The sequence below is a fragment of the Lonchura striata genome, chromosome 5 (assembly GCF_046129695.1).
Source record: "Lonchura striata isolate bLonStr1 chromosome 5, bLonStr1.mat, whole genome shotgun sequence".
NCBI classification, from domain to species: Eukaryota; Metazoa; Chordata; class Aves; order Passeriformes; family Estrildidae; genus Lonchura; species Lonchura striata.
Genome location: NC_134607.1, coordinates 10,137,201 through 10,152,814, shown reverse-complemented (window position 1 = coordinate 10,152,814; position 15,614 = coordinate 10,137,201). Strand labels below are relative to the sequence as shown.

The following is a 15,614-nucleotide window of genomic DNA, read 5'->3' as shown; positions in this document are numbered from 1 at the left end:
ATAGGTTGGCCTGCTAAAGCAGTTCTTGAATTAATTTCCCCTTCCTGTACCCTGCAGCAGCAGTTCTAATTAATAAGTTAACATGTTACTGGCTGAAGGGAAATGCACTTACAAGGTCCCCCAGGAAGTGTTTGTGCTAATGAGATGGTTTTTGAGGCCACTGTGAGGGAACATATTTTCAGCAACTATCAGAAAGCTGGGAAGCTCTTGCAAGAGGTGAATGTCTTAAGTTTGCACTTGAGTGTTGATTTTTCTAGTTCTCCTTTTCAAGCATCAGCTCATGTCTGTCTGCCAGATGATTAGTTGCAGATATGCTGAATCACTAAAAATACTGTATCCCTGCATTTAGAAGAGGATTTTTTCCTTATAGGCCTATAATGTGTACAGTACATGACATTATGTACAAGATATAAAATCTCATGTTCTGTTTATACCTTTCTGTATATTTCTGTGTGATAAATTGCTTAACACCTTCAAGCAATGAAGGAGAACCAGTCAGTGGTGAGAAGCCTGTTTCAATACCGCACCATCACAGACCAGTTTGCAGACGCCAAATAATGCCCTAATTAAAACTGCTGGAGAATCCTGCATAAACAGAATTAATTAGATTATTTGGACATAGAGCTGGGTTGAATTTATTGGTTCTTCCCCAAGGTACTATTGAAAATAAAAATGCTGCAAAATTGGAGCTTCAGAACATCTGTTTACCTGAAAAATGACTCACAGAATGACTTCGTTTCTCAACCAGAATTTGACTTCTGAGTGACTTTTTCAGATTTTCATTGCAGGTTGGATTTGACATATCATGGCTAGACCTGTTTGTTATATATTCTTTCTGGAAACACTTGGCAATTGTGGCTTAAAGAAGTGGCAAAAGACGAGAGCACTTTGGCCTGAAAAGAGAGCATTGTATCCCGCAAATCATGTTTCTTGCTTACTTTCTCAGCTAATTAAAAGCAGGTTTGTCTTCTGATAGGAATATTTAGACAGGCATTCATGATAAAAATGCATTACTTTTCTGAGTTTGCACTTCAAATGTTTTTGTTAGGTCGGCAGGAGAGGAGATCCTGTGAGCGGAGGGAACCAGAGCTCCCTGCCCTCCTTGTGGCATCCTTCGTGTGATATTTTATGGGTGCATCTTAGTCTTTGATCCTGCTTCATCTAATTCATGCTCTGAGTGCTTTGGCCACTTGCTAATATTTCCAGTTGTCACAAGCTGAAGATGTGAAATTCCTGCAATTTTGTTAATACTCAAAGCATGAAGCATTCTGTAGATGGCAAATAAGGTTTTGTTTAAAATATTTAAATTTGCTTCATACAAACCTCTTATATGCTTTCTTTAATATTATGAGCACCAAAAGCAGATTTTTTCCCCTCTTTCTGATAGCCTGGGAGATGGTAATAGGTATGGGATGCTCCATAGGGACACTGGAGAAATGGAGTGAAACTTAAATGTCAAAAACTTTTCCACCCTGCCCTGGAGACTGAGCACAGGCAGCCTCAGGGTCACCCGAAAAGAGTTCTGCTACTGTGAAGCTGGAGTGTTAATGGTTTAGAGACATACAGGCCAGAACATATAGAGTACCCCAGGTTTTCTACAGGTGTTCTGATCAGGTCTTGAGACTAGAAGACTGTAATGCAGCAAGACTAAAAGGCAGTTGGTTACTGCAAACTGTTTACTTGTTTACTTTTATGGAGAAATGCAGTTATGCTTGGATATAAAATATCTGTTAATATTCTAGGGGGGAAATAGGAGTTCTTAATATATTAAAAATTTAAATTATCTTGATTATTGCTGGCTTTCTTTTTGTGATCTGAATTACTAAATTTCATAGCTATAATATAGCTTTGAATGCTAGTTAGTAGAAAAAGAAATAAAGGTAGACTGAGGAAATCCTGGTTAAAATAAAGGACATTAATTTAATGGAGTTTTTTTGGTCATTTTGCTGTTAATTTTTATTTAATATTATCAAAGCAAAAGCTTTTTTGTCATTGTTTTTATAAAACTGGAGAGACTGTCTATGAAATTTCATGTATCTATTCTATTTCAGAGTTCAGTAGCTCCTTTTGTAATTCCTGCTTTAACTTGTTTATTGTTTGTTTCCTTTATGTTCACAAAGTGTTTCACAGGACTCTTTACCAGAATAAGAATAGAACAAAGATGAATATATTTAAATCAGATCTATATTTTCTCCAGACAGTAGAAAACTCTACCATAGCAAATATTTATTGTAATGACATCTCTGATTACTGTCATGATAAATAGTTGTATTTGGGAAATCATGATATTCAACACAGATTGAATTTAATTTCTGTGGAAACTGCTTGTTTTCTCTTTCTATTTCTCTCCTCACCTTCCTTCTCTGCTATCCCTTTATGCATTTCCTTCCCAGCCAACTCAACAGAGATGGTGGCCTTTTAAATGTCAATCACCATCCAGATTTTTAAGGCAAATTTATGTGATTATATGCCTGGTGCAGGGAAGATTATTAGTGTGTGCTTAGTTCCATCTAATATAGAGCCAATTTGCATCTTGCTGAGGCCCTGGAGATGTCTCCTGAATGAATAACATTACCCCTTATTCCCAGCTCTCGCTTTCCCATTGTCTCTGGCATCTCTTTTAAACTAAACTAATGATACAAGTGCAGCAGTCTGAAGGAACCAAAGAGCTTAATGAAGGATAATAGGGTGGAGTGCCTTTTGCTGTCCTGTCACTTGTTGCAGTGAAGCCTGGCCTGATAGTGTAGCTGCCAGTGAGGAGCTGTCAGTTCCCATCAGTCCAACTGCACCTGCAGCGCTCTACCTGGAACCCATCAGGGTCAGGAATGTGGAGACTTCTCTGCTCCCTGACCTTGTATGGGTGCTTGTAAACCACCCTGGAGGTGGGAGGCACCTGCTCCCATCCGCACTGGGCAGCAGTTGAGTACACAGGTGACACTGGTCACCTTCATCCACCAGGGTGTGTTTAATGAATAATCGGTCTAGGCAGAAGTCAGGACCCATCGTCTTGTTCACCAAAAGCAGAGCTCTGCAGTTCCTAGTGCAGGTTGTGCTAAAGCAGAGCTGCTTACAGCAGCCATCAGAAGGTCATTTCTTGCCCCCTCTCTTCTTCCTTTTCCTGTTTTTTAATAGCTGGCTCTCCAGCCCTTTCCTCCTGCTCCTCATTAGGGTGTGGAGACTCACTGAGCTTAACTCAAGCCACTGCTTCCATGCTGGCACACATCGTGTGGCTGCTGTTCAGCAGGGCTGCAAGTGTGGAGGATTTCCAAGGGAGAAAAAGCCCTGCTGGTTTTGCTGGTTGGAAGCTATCACCTTCTACTGGCTTGCTGGAAACAAAGATTACAGAGTACATTACTGGTAATACTGATCTTACTGAAATGCAAGAAATACACACTTGTGTTTGGGCCCAAAGCCATCTTCATGCATTGCAACCTTGTATCTGCTGAGAAAAATAATAAAAGTTGAGGAGTAATTTGCTTCAAGATTGTGGCTGGCAGCACAGTAAAATGAAGGGCTTCTGAATCTCTCCAGATAAGGGCTGGTCTAAATAAGGGTCACAGTTCACCTGATGCATTGTCATATGAATAGAGGGTTTTCTGAAAGTTAGGCATGTCTAACAGCAGCTATTGTACTCGAAGATTTATTCCAACTACTGGGGGGTACAAATCACATGTAAAATTCCTCTCTGTGGTTTGTTATTTTTTTATTTGCTTTTTTTTTTTGGGGGGGGGGGGGCGAGGGGTTGTTGGTGGGTTTTTGTTTGTTTTTGTTGTTTCTTTGTGGTTTTGTTTTTTTTTTGTTGATCAGTTTTGTTTTAAAGTTAGTCAGAATGCTTCATAAAAATGTGGCTTCTCTTCTTATGGGAATGTGGTCTTTGGGGCAGGTTTGGTTATAATGAGAGTTATGGTCTTTGATTGCATCTGTTTCATATGACAAAATGTCATTTATTTGATTTGTCAAATGTCATACAATATGTCATACATAAAGACTTAGTCTCCAAGCCTGCTCTAAACTAAAATTCAAATCTGAAGGTATTTAGGGTTTGGGGATAAGGTTGCTTAAAATATATGCAGATTTAGAATGCCTTTTTACTTGGTATGGTACCAGGATGTTTTGTGTCATTCTGGCTTCACTGTTTGGCTGGCAGGTTTCAGCTTTAAATTATAATACAGTGTCTTTTGTAGGATGCTTAGTTGGTGCATTTAATTAGAAGCAAATATATACCTGACTCCAAACAAGATAAGAAAGAAAAGATACTATGTCCTACTTTTGAGTGCAAAATACCGAGAAATAGAAGGTTTCATTCTGTGTAGAATTGGAACACTAGAATGGTAAGCAAGGGAACTATAGGAAAAAAAAAAAGCTTATAATGCATCTTTTTTAAAAAGCTAAGGTGAAAGGACTGTAATGACTATAGTTTCTTTGTACTCAGAAGATACATTCAAGCTTCTTGCATTAATGTGCTCTTCTGTTACATTTAAACAGCAAATATTTGGAAAATAAGAGTATTTTTCTCGTCTGTTAAACCACTTCGGTTAGACTTATTTCCAGAAGTCATGCTTGTGGTGTGGGGGTGTTTTCTCAGTAAATGTATGGATGATTACTGTCTTACCTGCAAGAAGAAAAATGGGAGTCTGGTGTTCATTAGTGGACCTTTTTCAGAAGGAGTAGCAGGGCTGTGTGTCAGTCCTTTATGTTTCCAGTTCAGGAAAGGGATGGTGATCCCCCCTGTTCAGAAGGACCTTGCCTAGGTGGGAACATACTTTCACTTAGGCAGTTAAGAAGAAAGGAGATGGAAAGAAGCACTCCTGTAAGTGGTGCTTGTGTGGTGGCCCTGCTTTGTGTTGGTACAGATGACCTCTGTAGTCCTCTCCATCTTAAATTTTTCTGTGATTCTGAATAAAGTAAGACTTGAGCTATTTAATTCCAGTTCTGAGGATCTTAAGTACAGATAATTAGTTTCTACATCACAAGTACCTGGAACAACTGTATTCAGTAATGTTTGTGCTGCATTTTTGTGATAGCTAATGAGCGTTTCTTTATATATATACATAAAATATATGAGTATACACTTTAATTTTTTCTGTGAACCTGGAGAGAGGCAGTGACCCAGTTTGCTCAGAAATTATATCATTACCATGGCAGAAAATCACTAGAAGTCTGTTTAATGGTACTGCTTATAGTAAAAACAATAGGTTAATAATTACCATAATAGTGGGAGTAACTTTTAAGAATTTCTTTAGAGTGAAAAATTTTACAGTATTTTTTGATAGTTCAAAAGAGGAACTGGAAGAGATGGATGGTTGGATAGCTAATTGACCAGTTTGTCTCAGTGCAAAATCTGCTGAGGCTGGAATTGGTGGACATGGTATATCAGCAGGTAGCAGTCAGACTTGCATAAAATCAGCTGGTGTTCATGTGGTGGCAGAGAGCCCTACAGGCATGGACTATTCAAGAGATAAAAAGTAGCAACACATCTCTGTAAGGATTTCAGTTAGCATCTCTTGGGCTTCTCAGCATCAGTAGGCAGCCTGAAAATATTCCTGTGTTGTTCCTTCATATCATTCCCCAAAGCAGGGGCAGTATTTGTTTCCCAGAAATAAATACTAAGTTCTGATGAACAGTACCCAAACTTCTTTTCACAGAAGCTGTGTTCAGGCAAAACTGTCACATGAACTGTGAGCATTCATTTTCTCCCTGTGCTCTGTTAGGCAAGCAGTGGTTAAAGGCTCCCTTCCACATCCCTTTGCTTTGACACTGTTTGGGGACACGTTGTACTGGACTGACTGGAACACACATTCGATCTTGGCCTGCAGCAAGTACTCTGGGGAGGACCTGCGTGAAATACATTCCAACATCTTCTCTCCCATGGACATCCATGCCTTCAGCCAGAAGAGGCAGCCAAATGGTAAGCTGTCTTGCTGTCCTTTTTTAATTGCAATCTGGAACTGATTTGCAAAAGTCTTAATTAGTCTTTCTGTTTGGTGCTGGCTGGCTTCACCCATGTAGTGATACAATTTTTCCAATGCAAAAGAACCAAAGCGAAACCATATATTCTCTACATTTTTTGCAGGGATTTTTAAGTGCAAGAAAACTCCCCATCTCTTACTTTTTTCTGCCTGACACATTTATGCTCTTGTTGTATTTTTCTGTTTCCTGTACCATAACTTCAGGCAACACAGTATTTTTATTTTTCTAAGTGGTAGTTCATGAGTGAAAAGTACTGTTAATTTGGCAGATGATATTAAGCAGGACTAGCCCTATGTAGTAACTAATGTCTTAACCATTGTGTTAATTTACTGTATTTGCATTTTGTTTTTATATATACATTCAGCACCAGTATGCTGAAGAGTTTGTAAAAATGAGAAGAGCAGAGCTGAAACAAATTTCTTTTTTAGAGCTAAGTGCTACTTTCCCAAGAAGGGAAACATTAAACATCCATGCATTTTGATACCATAAGTACCCCACTACTCAACACTTCAAAGTAATTTTTACTTGTTCTGTGTTTATCATTTTCTCCTTTAATCTCTGTTGCTGCCACTGATTCTACCACTCAAATGCCATTTGTGTCTTAACACACGATATGAGTTCATTGTTATCAGAAGCATTAATCTGTGTGATTTATGTTTAACAGCTACAAATCCATGTGGAACTAATAATGGTGGCTGCTCCCATTTGTGTTTGATGTCTCCTACCAAGCCCTCTTATCAGTGTGCATGTCCCACTGGTGTGAAACTTCTTGAGAATGGAAAGTCCTGCAAAGATGGTAGGCTTTGTTTTTAAAAAATCTTTTAAATTAAACACAAAGTAACTTTTGGAGGGAAGGCGGTTCTTCCAGCTGCACTATATGAATAATGCATGTTAAGGGTGGCAAATTCTGAAACGATGTATGCTTTTGCAGTACAGATAAAGTGATTGGAAAATGCCCTCTATGTTTTAAAAAGGAAGAATTCTCATGACTGAAGGGCAGGTTACATCCAGTTACAAAATTTAAATTGCAGTTCTATCTCTGTCACTAACTCCCTGCAAGTTTGGGGGGCTCTGTTGTTGCTTTTTCTTAGAGAAAAAATACCTACTTCTTTTCTTGTCCCTAAAATATTTCTGACATTGATCATGAAGTATTTGGCTAATTAGATTGTATAATAACTCCTTTTTTAATTTTTTTTTAAGTCTGTTGTCCATTTATTTTACACACTAAGACCTGACATCTCTCTCTGAAAATAATGACAGTCTTTAGAGGTGCTGAAAGCACTAAAACTCAAGACATGATCAAGATTTAGAGCTGCAAGCACTGACCCAAAACTGCTTTTAGTTTCTCATTGTGGGCTAATATACATGATTTTAAATAGTTATATTTTGTAAGTGTAGGTCTTGTGATGTGTTGTGGTTGCTGTAGTACACTAACAGACTCAAAATTAACACTGGGAGATAATTAGCTGGATCATAAATAACCATGTTTCACGTAGATCATCTCCCTAGGACAGAAGTAAATAGAGGAAGAAGTGATACAGCAGAGCTTAGTGTAAATATGCCAAATAAAATGGATACAGAAATATTTTTTAATTGAAGTTTCATATTTTAAAAATTATTTCAGGTTTGTCAGCTATGTTCAGAGTTTTCTTTAATTTCATGCTATTTCATGCTCTCTGCTGCTTATTTTTATGTGCTTATTTTTGTTAAAATAAATTGCTGCTTTTATGTGAAAAACAGCTCCCATTTTAGCCTGGCAGGATTGTTTATAAGAATTTCCCAATACATAAACAAGATGTTTTTCTTCCATTTCCCTTGGTGTAAGGAGAAGCTTTAATAATACTGCTCTGGGTTGGTTGTATGTAGTCAGAATGTGACAAAAATCCATGTGCTTTTTCAAAAATACTTGATATGTGCAGATAAATTCCAGTGTATCAAAGTAAATTACCAAGGGTAAGTAGAAGAATGGTATTAAAAATCCACCCCAGAACCTTATTAAAAGGAGTTTTCATGCAGAGATATTCAGAAGGAATTTTTATGCAGAGATATTCAGAATCATCAGTTCACTTTTTAGCCATTTCTTATGTCTCAGAATTTATAACTGTTGCTCTTTTCTCCCACTCCGGAACATGAGAAGCCAAATTTTATGTTCCCAGTCAGCCATAACATGTTTTTGATTTACAGAATATGAGCCCCCACTGTACTAGAAATATTGTTGACCAAGTTGCTATAGTATTTTGTCCAGTTGTATGCAAAAAACTTTATACAGGAACATTTCTTTTATGCTTGTCAATATCATGTTGCATTTTAAACCACCACTCTGCTGCTTTATCTTTTGGGAACATTCTGCCTCTGCCTTTTCAGGAAAAAAGGGTGGGAGGAGGGGAGAAAATTGAGACTGTTTATTTAATTCCATCTTAGAAAGGAAGACAGCACATAACCCAGATGAAACAACCTACTCAAATTATTCATCAGGTCCATTGGTTTTGTGCAGCTTTGATCTTGTGCAGGGCTAATTTCTTACATACTCATGCAAGAAGTTCAGCATTTAGTGCTGAGCATGCCCCAAAATAGTGATTTTTTTTTCACTCTCTCCCTGAAGGGAGGTGTAGATCCCTAAGCAGACTTAGAGCTTTTGTGAGTGACCTACAACTTCCCAGAGCTCTTCAAGGCAGAGATCCCCTAGAATTCCTTCCTGTAGGTGCAAAGGTTTCAGTTATTGATTTGGGGGAGGGAGGAGAGCATGGCACTTGAACAGAGCCAGAGTAGCCATAAGACCAGAGTTCAAGATGTAAATCTGGACTTGTCTCTGTGGAGACATCCTTTCTTAGGCTCTTACAGGACCCCTGTAAAGTAAATTTGTTTTCTCATTTTCAAGTGTGCAGAGGTAGGGGATTGATTCTAGTTTCTTGGGCTGTTTTATTCCCCTTGTACTTGCCTGTTCTCTGTATTTGCTGTGAAAGTAGAGTGGAACCCTGAGAACTGAACATTTTTACTTCAGGTAGTTTCAGTATACATCTGTAATGCTGCAGTGCTGATTAAATCTCCACTTGCAATTAGAATGTGTACATGACCATAGGAGAGACTGGTGACTACTAAGTGAAGAAAGGTGAAAAATTAGGCTGATTTTCTCCTCTTTAAGATGGCTTTGTCTTCTAGCAATAGACTAAAATCAGATTGGTTCCTAAACTAAATTTTTTCATGGAAATGAGCCTCTCTGAGGAGTGAGCTTTATTTCATTCTGCACTGTGGAGAATACTGGGCTGCGCTGGAAAGATTTTGATGGGTGAATTTGAGTGTGTGTTTGTGGTGTTTGCAGTGCTTTGGCATTGACAGATGATGCTGGCAGACAAAGGTGAGGCTGGCTGACCCTCCCTGAGCAGTTTCCATGACAACCTAGCATTTTTGAATAATCTTGGTTTATAGAAAATCTTTTCCTCCCTTGCCTTTCTCCCAGTGCTAGTTTCTCTATTTTTGTAGGGGTTTTTTAGTCATACGTTCGAGGAGTTTTAATATTTCTGGTAAGATCTATAAATACAGCAACATACACACACATTTCAATTTTGAACAGTATCTCCACAGTGTTTCAGGAAGGGTTAATACCTTAGAATAAAACTATTTTTCTAATACCTGATAATACAAATCAAAACAGTGAAGTATACTGAGATGTGGGTTTGTAGCAAGGTTTTAGCTCCCCCATATCCTAGGTGAAAGTTTGTAAATACCTGTCCCTCAAGCAAAAGAGAAGCAAAGTTATTTCATGGCCTGATAGTTCTCTATCAGTAACATGTGAAGCAAAGAGTCCTTTCTGAGCACCCAGGCAGGACTTGGGTCTTCTGCCAGAGAGCTTTTACCACCTTTTGTTATATTCTTGGTAATGTATTGTTCTGCACAACATACTGGAATTTCTTTTGCAGTATTGTGTGTGCCGCTGTTCCGATTTTGGCAGTGCTACATTCAAATGATCTTTTGCTAGTTGTAAGACAAACCTGAATTTTCTTATATAAATGAGTTTGTTATTGGAGTTAGATTCTTACTAGTGCTTGAAGATCTCTCTGTCCATGTGCTCAGCTTCTGTCTTTGCCCGGAAGGAGTTTGACTTGTGTCCTGCAGTTGCTTCTGCCAATAGTGAAAAAAGTGGTTTAAAGCACTTTTTAAACCACAGTAGCAGTTTAAACTGCGAAAACCAGTGGTGACTTTTGCTGAGCAAGGAGGTGTGAGCTACCTGACAAAGAAAAAACAGTGCTTCACTCTTCGATTTCAACCTTGCTTTGGCCATTCTGTTCTCTTCCAGGAAAAGTCTTTATTTTGCCCATGGATACTCACATCCTATTTTCCTAGTAGGCCTGGAGGCAGAAGCAGAATTTTGCACTTCCTTGTGCAGTTTAAGGCTGTCCACTGCCTAATTTGCTTTGTCAGAAGTAGCCAGGATCCCAATTTGATAGCACAGATCAGGATGTTAGTTTCACACCTTCATTCTTTAATTTCTTTTAAAGTAAAGAAGAAATATATAATTAATTGCAGATTTATGTTCTTTTGCCTTTGTAGTTTTAAGGTTACATGAAAAACTCGTGTTTGTATTGCTGTATCAGGGACTCTTTCAAAATAGTGACTTCAAAACTGGGGAGAAACATTTAAGAATTAAATGTTTTGGTCAAATGTAAAGTAATTCTATTTGGGATGTATTAATAATCTTGATTTCTCAGATACAGGGAATGCATTATACATATCTTAGGTCTAGCACTTCTTTTGTATGCATTCCTGAGTGTCTGTGTAGCTCAGCAACCACTGATGGCTTTAAAGTTCAATAACTTACAAGTGACTGATGCCTGTATATCATTGAGAAGATGTAATTAAATATGAAGGTTAGAAGGGCATTGGACTTAAAGCTGTGCCATTGCATGTATCTTTATGCTTGCCCTGATTCCCCCTTTCTCCCCCTTCCCTTAACTCCATCTAGCACACAGATTTAAATTATTTAGAATTTTAATAGTGAACTTTTGAGGCAAGCATTAGTTCCAGTACTAATGTAATGCATCATCTGTGAGCTTGTAATCCCAGCTTTCAAAGTGCTTAATAAAAATAGTGTAAAGCTCTCAAAACTGAGTCTGGAGTAGTAAGGCTTATATGTCCATATTTAGACAAGTAAAGGACTTGGCTTTCAAAAAATTGCTAACTATCTTCAATATCCTGTGACTTGAGGCACTGCTAAAAAGAATCTTGAGCTTTGTCGACAAGATGAATGGTTTAGAAACAGAGGGAAAACTGCCTCAAGTCTGCATATGTGTGTGAGATCAGAGTTCTGGCTGCAGCTTCCCTATGCCCTTTGAAAGCATCTAAGCCAGCTGAGGTTGTAAGAGTTTTATATGTTTGCGACTTGTTCCAGTTCCCCTAATAAGTGCTGATAATTTTTTTTTAAAAAGCCAAAAATAAAGTTATGCTTGCATGCAGCCTGCATTCTCTCTTCCTTTTTTTGAAATACAATTCTGTATTCATAACATTCTCTCCCTCATGCTCATCATTAGAGGCTTGATTTTTCTTAGGCAAGGCAAAAGGTCTGGAGATCCTGCTGTCATCTTAACTTTTACTTCATAACTGGTCTTTGGAGTAGAAGTGAATAAAATCGATTGGTTTTGTCATGTCCTGGCACCCTTGAGTACCTTGAGCATCTTCTGAGTGGTGATCAGTGCCTAGCCAGGTAAACTTTTCATAGCTGGTGTTTGCCACACTTTTGTGACTACCTGGGGTTCTTTCCTCTGGCTGTTACCAAGGCAGTGATGGAATCAGTCTATAAATATGCCTAGCTCTTGGTATTGTCAGGATAAGCCTGGAGGTATTCAAAGTGATCTTTCCCTCAGCCTGCTGGAAGTGTGGTGCTTCTCTGCTGCTCGGTTTCTTTTTCCTGAACAGAATGACTGCTGAGCTAACTAAGCAGCTGAGGTGTTGGTTTGCAAATGTTTGGGTAATAGCTCTGAAGTAAGCTTTAAACTTTTAATTGCCTGGTTGGAGAGCTCAGGGTGGGTGTTTGATGGAGGGAATGGAATGCTGGCAAAGCCGCCAAATAAGGACCATGAAATTCTTAGCTCAGGGTTCCAGAGTCCAACACGGATTAACTGAAAGCCAGTCATTTCCCAGTGCTGAATTAAAGCTTAAAAACAATGGGTTGTTTGACTAAACAACAGTGTTGCAGGCTGAAAGCAGGATACTGAAGCTGTTGAAATGGGTCATCTTTGGGAAGAACGTGAAGGTCAGTTGGTCAATTTGAAGGATAAGTTCGAGCAAGGGTATGGTTATACTGAACTGAGTCTTTCTGGAAACCTGGAATTGGTTCTTTGAAATGACTGTCAGCTTCAGCTAGAACACACAAATTATTTTTAAATTATGCCTTACACTTTTTCTGTATATAGTAGACAGTATATATATTTGAACTCTGAGGTTAGGGCATTTGTTTAACCTTAGGTTTACTTGATAATGCAAAAAAAAATCATTGTTTGGGGTTTTGAATATACTTGTCATTATTATGTTTAAAAACCAGGTTGGATAAAAGACTGTGAAGTTGATAAGATAATGTAGTAGGGGTTTCTTTCTTTCTTGAACCTAAATTGTAGGAATTAATTACGTACTAAGACTTTCTATGAACATAATGCACCTGTCTACTTGAATCTTTATGCTGAATTTTTTGTTAAACATAGTAGCAGCAAATACAGATGTACATAGAGACTGCTGTGTCAAGATTAATTGTGTCTGTAATAATAATTAAAAAAAACCTCTCTAACAGGCCCTTTTCCATTGGCTATGTCTCATGCTTTACAGTATTTTGAAGGATACATAGGCATGTAATTATAGGTTCCTCAGTCCTGATTAATTACTGCGTAAGAGTTACTAGAAGGACAGTGGAGTAGTGTTTACATGTATTTCTGAGCACAAAGTGTTTTAGGGCAGAGGATCCCAAAGCTGATCTTAGTCCATTCTGGGCTACCAATCAGAAACACTTGTCATAATATCCTCAACTTCAGTTGTTGAAAGGTGCTCTTTCCTGCAGCACTATGAAAGTGTCTTAGAGGTTTTTAACACTTAAAACTTGCTGTAAATGAAGCAGTGGCTGCTTTGGCATCTTTCCAAGGTTTAGCATGCAGTGAGGTTTCAGCTAGCACCAACCAACATAAATTACTGTCTTTTTTTTTAAAAAACAAATTTGGCATCAGACACCAAAATTCTTCTTTCATCACCAACTTACTTCAGTTTTAGCTCTTTCAGTCTTCTAGCTCCTATTTATACCTCTTACACATCAAAATCAAGACATGGACACAATGTAGCTTGGTGATTGCTCATTTTCACTGCATGTTCATGCATTTGTTTTCCTAAGCCTTCTTCACCCTCCCCCTCATCCTCCATCAGTCCCTGCCAAAGCCTGTCCTCTCAATCTTTGAGGAGAGCCATTGCACCACACTTTCCCTGAAATTATACATGCATTTTTCACCTTAGCTCAGGCTTCCCTCGGGCCTGAGCTGCTTTTATCTCCCTAAGACTCCAAACTGAAAAGCCAGTTTAATTGGAATGGGATGTGGTTTATTTTTATCTTTCATTACCTTGAAAACTGGGGACTTAGTGTAGAAAATTAAATGAAAATTAATTAGATTAGACAATAACTGCAACTGTCATTGATGGTACCATTAAACATGCTGTGTTGCCTGTGTGGTAAAACATCTTCTGCAGTGCAAGCTGATCTTAGTTATTTATTGTGATTCTGACTTTTGACCCAAAAACCACCAAGGCTTTTGTGTGCTTTGGCTCAAAACACTGTTACGTATCTTCATGTCTTAAATAAGCTTGTTCTTAGCAAATGTAGGAGGAGGTGACAGCCGTCCTGCTCTGCATGGTCATTGCACAGTGGTCTGTTCCCAAATCTGACTCGTTCAATAAGAGTTTCTCAAAAGAGAAACTCATGGTGTTTTATGTTACATTTTTTCCATTCATCAGGCATTGTTGAAACATACAGCTTGTTTGTCATGGTTATCCTCTCATCAACAGCAGCAAACATTCAGTAAATAATTCCTCATCTAAGAGGTTGCAGGCCATCTGTTGGTTTGCACAAAATAGCAGCATAGTTGCTGCGTATCTTTTTCAGTAATTTGGAGGGAACGATAGAATATGTGCAACGTGATACATTCTGGGAAAGGAAAGGACCACTTAATTTTCTCTGTAAACACATCTGACTTGTTCTGAAGAAGAACATTGTGAGCAGCTTCACATTTGAAGCCTTGGAGTGAAATTCTCTGCTGATACCCAGCAGTTTGGTTAGGTCCTGTGAAATCAAGGTAGCTAGACCATGTTGTTGGGAAAGAACAGACTCAGGTTCTCTATTTCCAGGCCTCTTGCACAGTGTTTCCAAGATGTTTGTGTTTGTCCTGTTCCTGCAGGTGCTACTGCGCTGCTGCTCCTGGCCCGTCGGACGGACCTGAGGCGCATTTCCTTGGACACCCCCGATTTCACAGACATCGTGCTGCCGCTGGAGGACATCCGCCACGCCATTGCCATTGACTTTGATCCTCTGGAAGGATACATCTACTGGACGGATGATGAAGTGAGGGCCATCCGACGCTCCTTCCTTGACGGCTCGGACAGCCAGTTCGTGGTCACCGCTCAGATCGCACACCCTGATGGCATTGCTGTGGACTGGGTGGCCCGCAACCTGTACTGGACGGACACCGGCACAGACCGCATCGAAGTCACCAGGCTTAATGGGACCATGAGGAAAATCTTGATATCAGAAGACCTGGAAGAACCCAGAGCTATTGTGCTGGATCCCATGGTTGGGTGAGGAACTGTTTGTGAGCATTTTTAAAAATATTGGTCATGCAAAGAAGATACCTCTGTCTGCTTCTATGCAGATAATGGGATGCAATGATAAACTTTTGAGCTTTCCAAATGAAAATACTGGGATTCTCTGAAAGTTAAGGCTCTGAGGCACAAGCACTGCTGCTCTACTTTGACCACCTAGGTAGTCACCTTATGTGTCTATATTTTATTATTTTTAAAGATATTTTTGTGGACTGCATGGATCAGCTTGTTTATTCTAGCTAATAACACTGGTTATATTGCCTTGCTGAGCAGGCTGATACAGGAATTTTGTGTGTTTACATGCCAATTCTTTCTGAATAGTTTGGGCCTTCTTACTTAGGTAGGGAGGTATTTTTGGTTTAGGGATGTAACTTTCTGTGTGCTGTATGGTTTTGGGAAAGAGTAGTCCAGAAGAAGCTATAAGAATATTGGAGGTTTGAATTAATAAGGTTTTGTTTCCTTTGCAGGTACATGTACTGGACTGATTGGGGAGAAATCCCAAAGATTGAGAGGGCAGCACTGGATGGCTCAGACAGAATTGTGCTGGTGAACACCTCACTTGGCTGGCCAAATGGGTTGGCACTGGATTATGCAGAAAGCAAAATATACTGGGGCGATGCCAAAACAGACAAAATAGAGGTTTGTAACTGTACCTGAATTTTTTATTCCATGAAGTTATAGAATGTAGTTTCGCTTTTCTAAGTGTTCCTATTTTGATACAGTCAGAAAGGGTGATAGGATGGTGGTTGAGTTGTGCTTTAAGAAATAACTCTGTTCTTCTCAGCCTTTGGGCAAGTTACTTG

The 15,614-nt window shown here is 39.0% G+C and overlaps 1 protein-coding gene across 4 annotated transcripts in view; it reads left to right on the top strand.

Annotated features, from left to right (window-relative positions):
* LRP6 (LDL receptor related protein 6) overlaps nt 1-15,614 on the top strand; it is a 128,378-nt gene that overhangs the window by 61,092 nt on the left and 51,672 nt on the right. For 3 of the 4 annotated variants that reach the window (XM_021535114.3, XM_021535113.3, XM_021535117.3), the window contains 4 exons: nt 5,712-5,908; nt 6,635-6,766; nt 14,391-14,787; nt 15,279-15,450. In XM_021535114.3, the coding sequence (XP_021390789.1) occupies nt 5,712-5,908; nt 6,635-6,766; nt 14,391-14,787; nt 15,279-15,450 (898 nt within the window). The remainder of the gene's footprint in view (nt 1-5,711; nt 5,909-6,634; nt 6,767-14,390; nt 14,788-15,278; nt 15,451-15,614) is intronic. The other variant, XM_077783268.1, reaches the window with a different exon arrangement.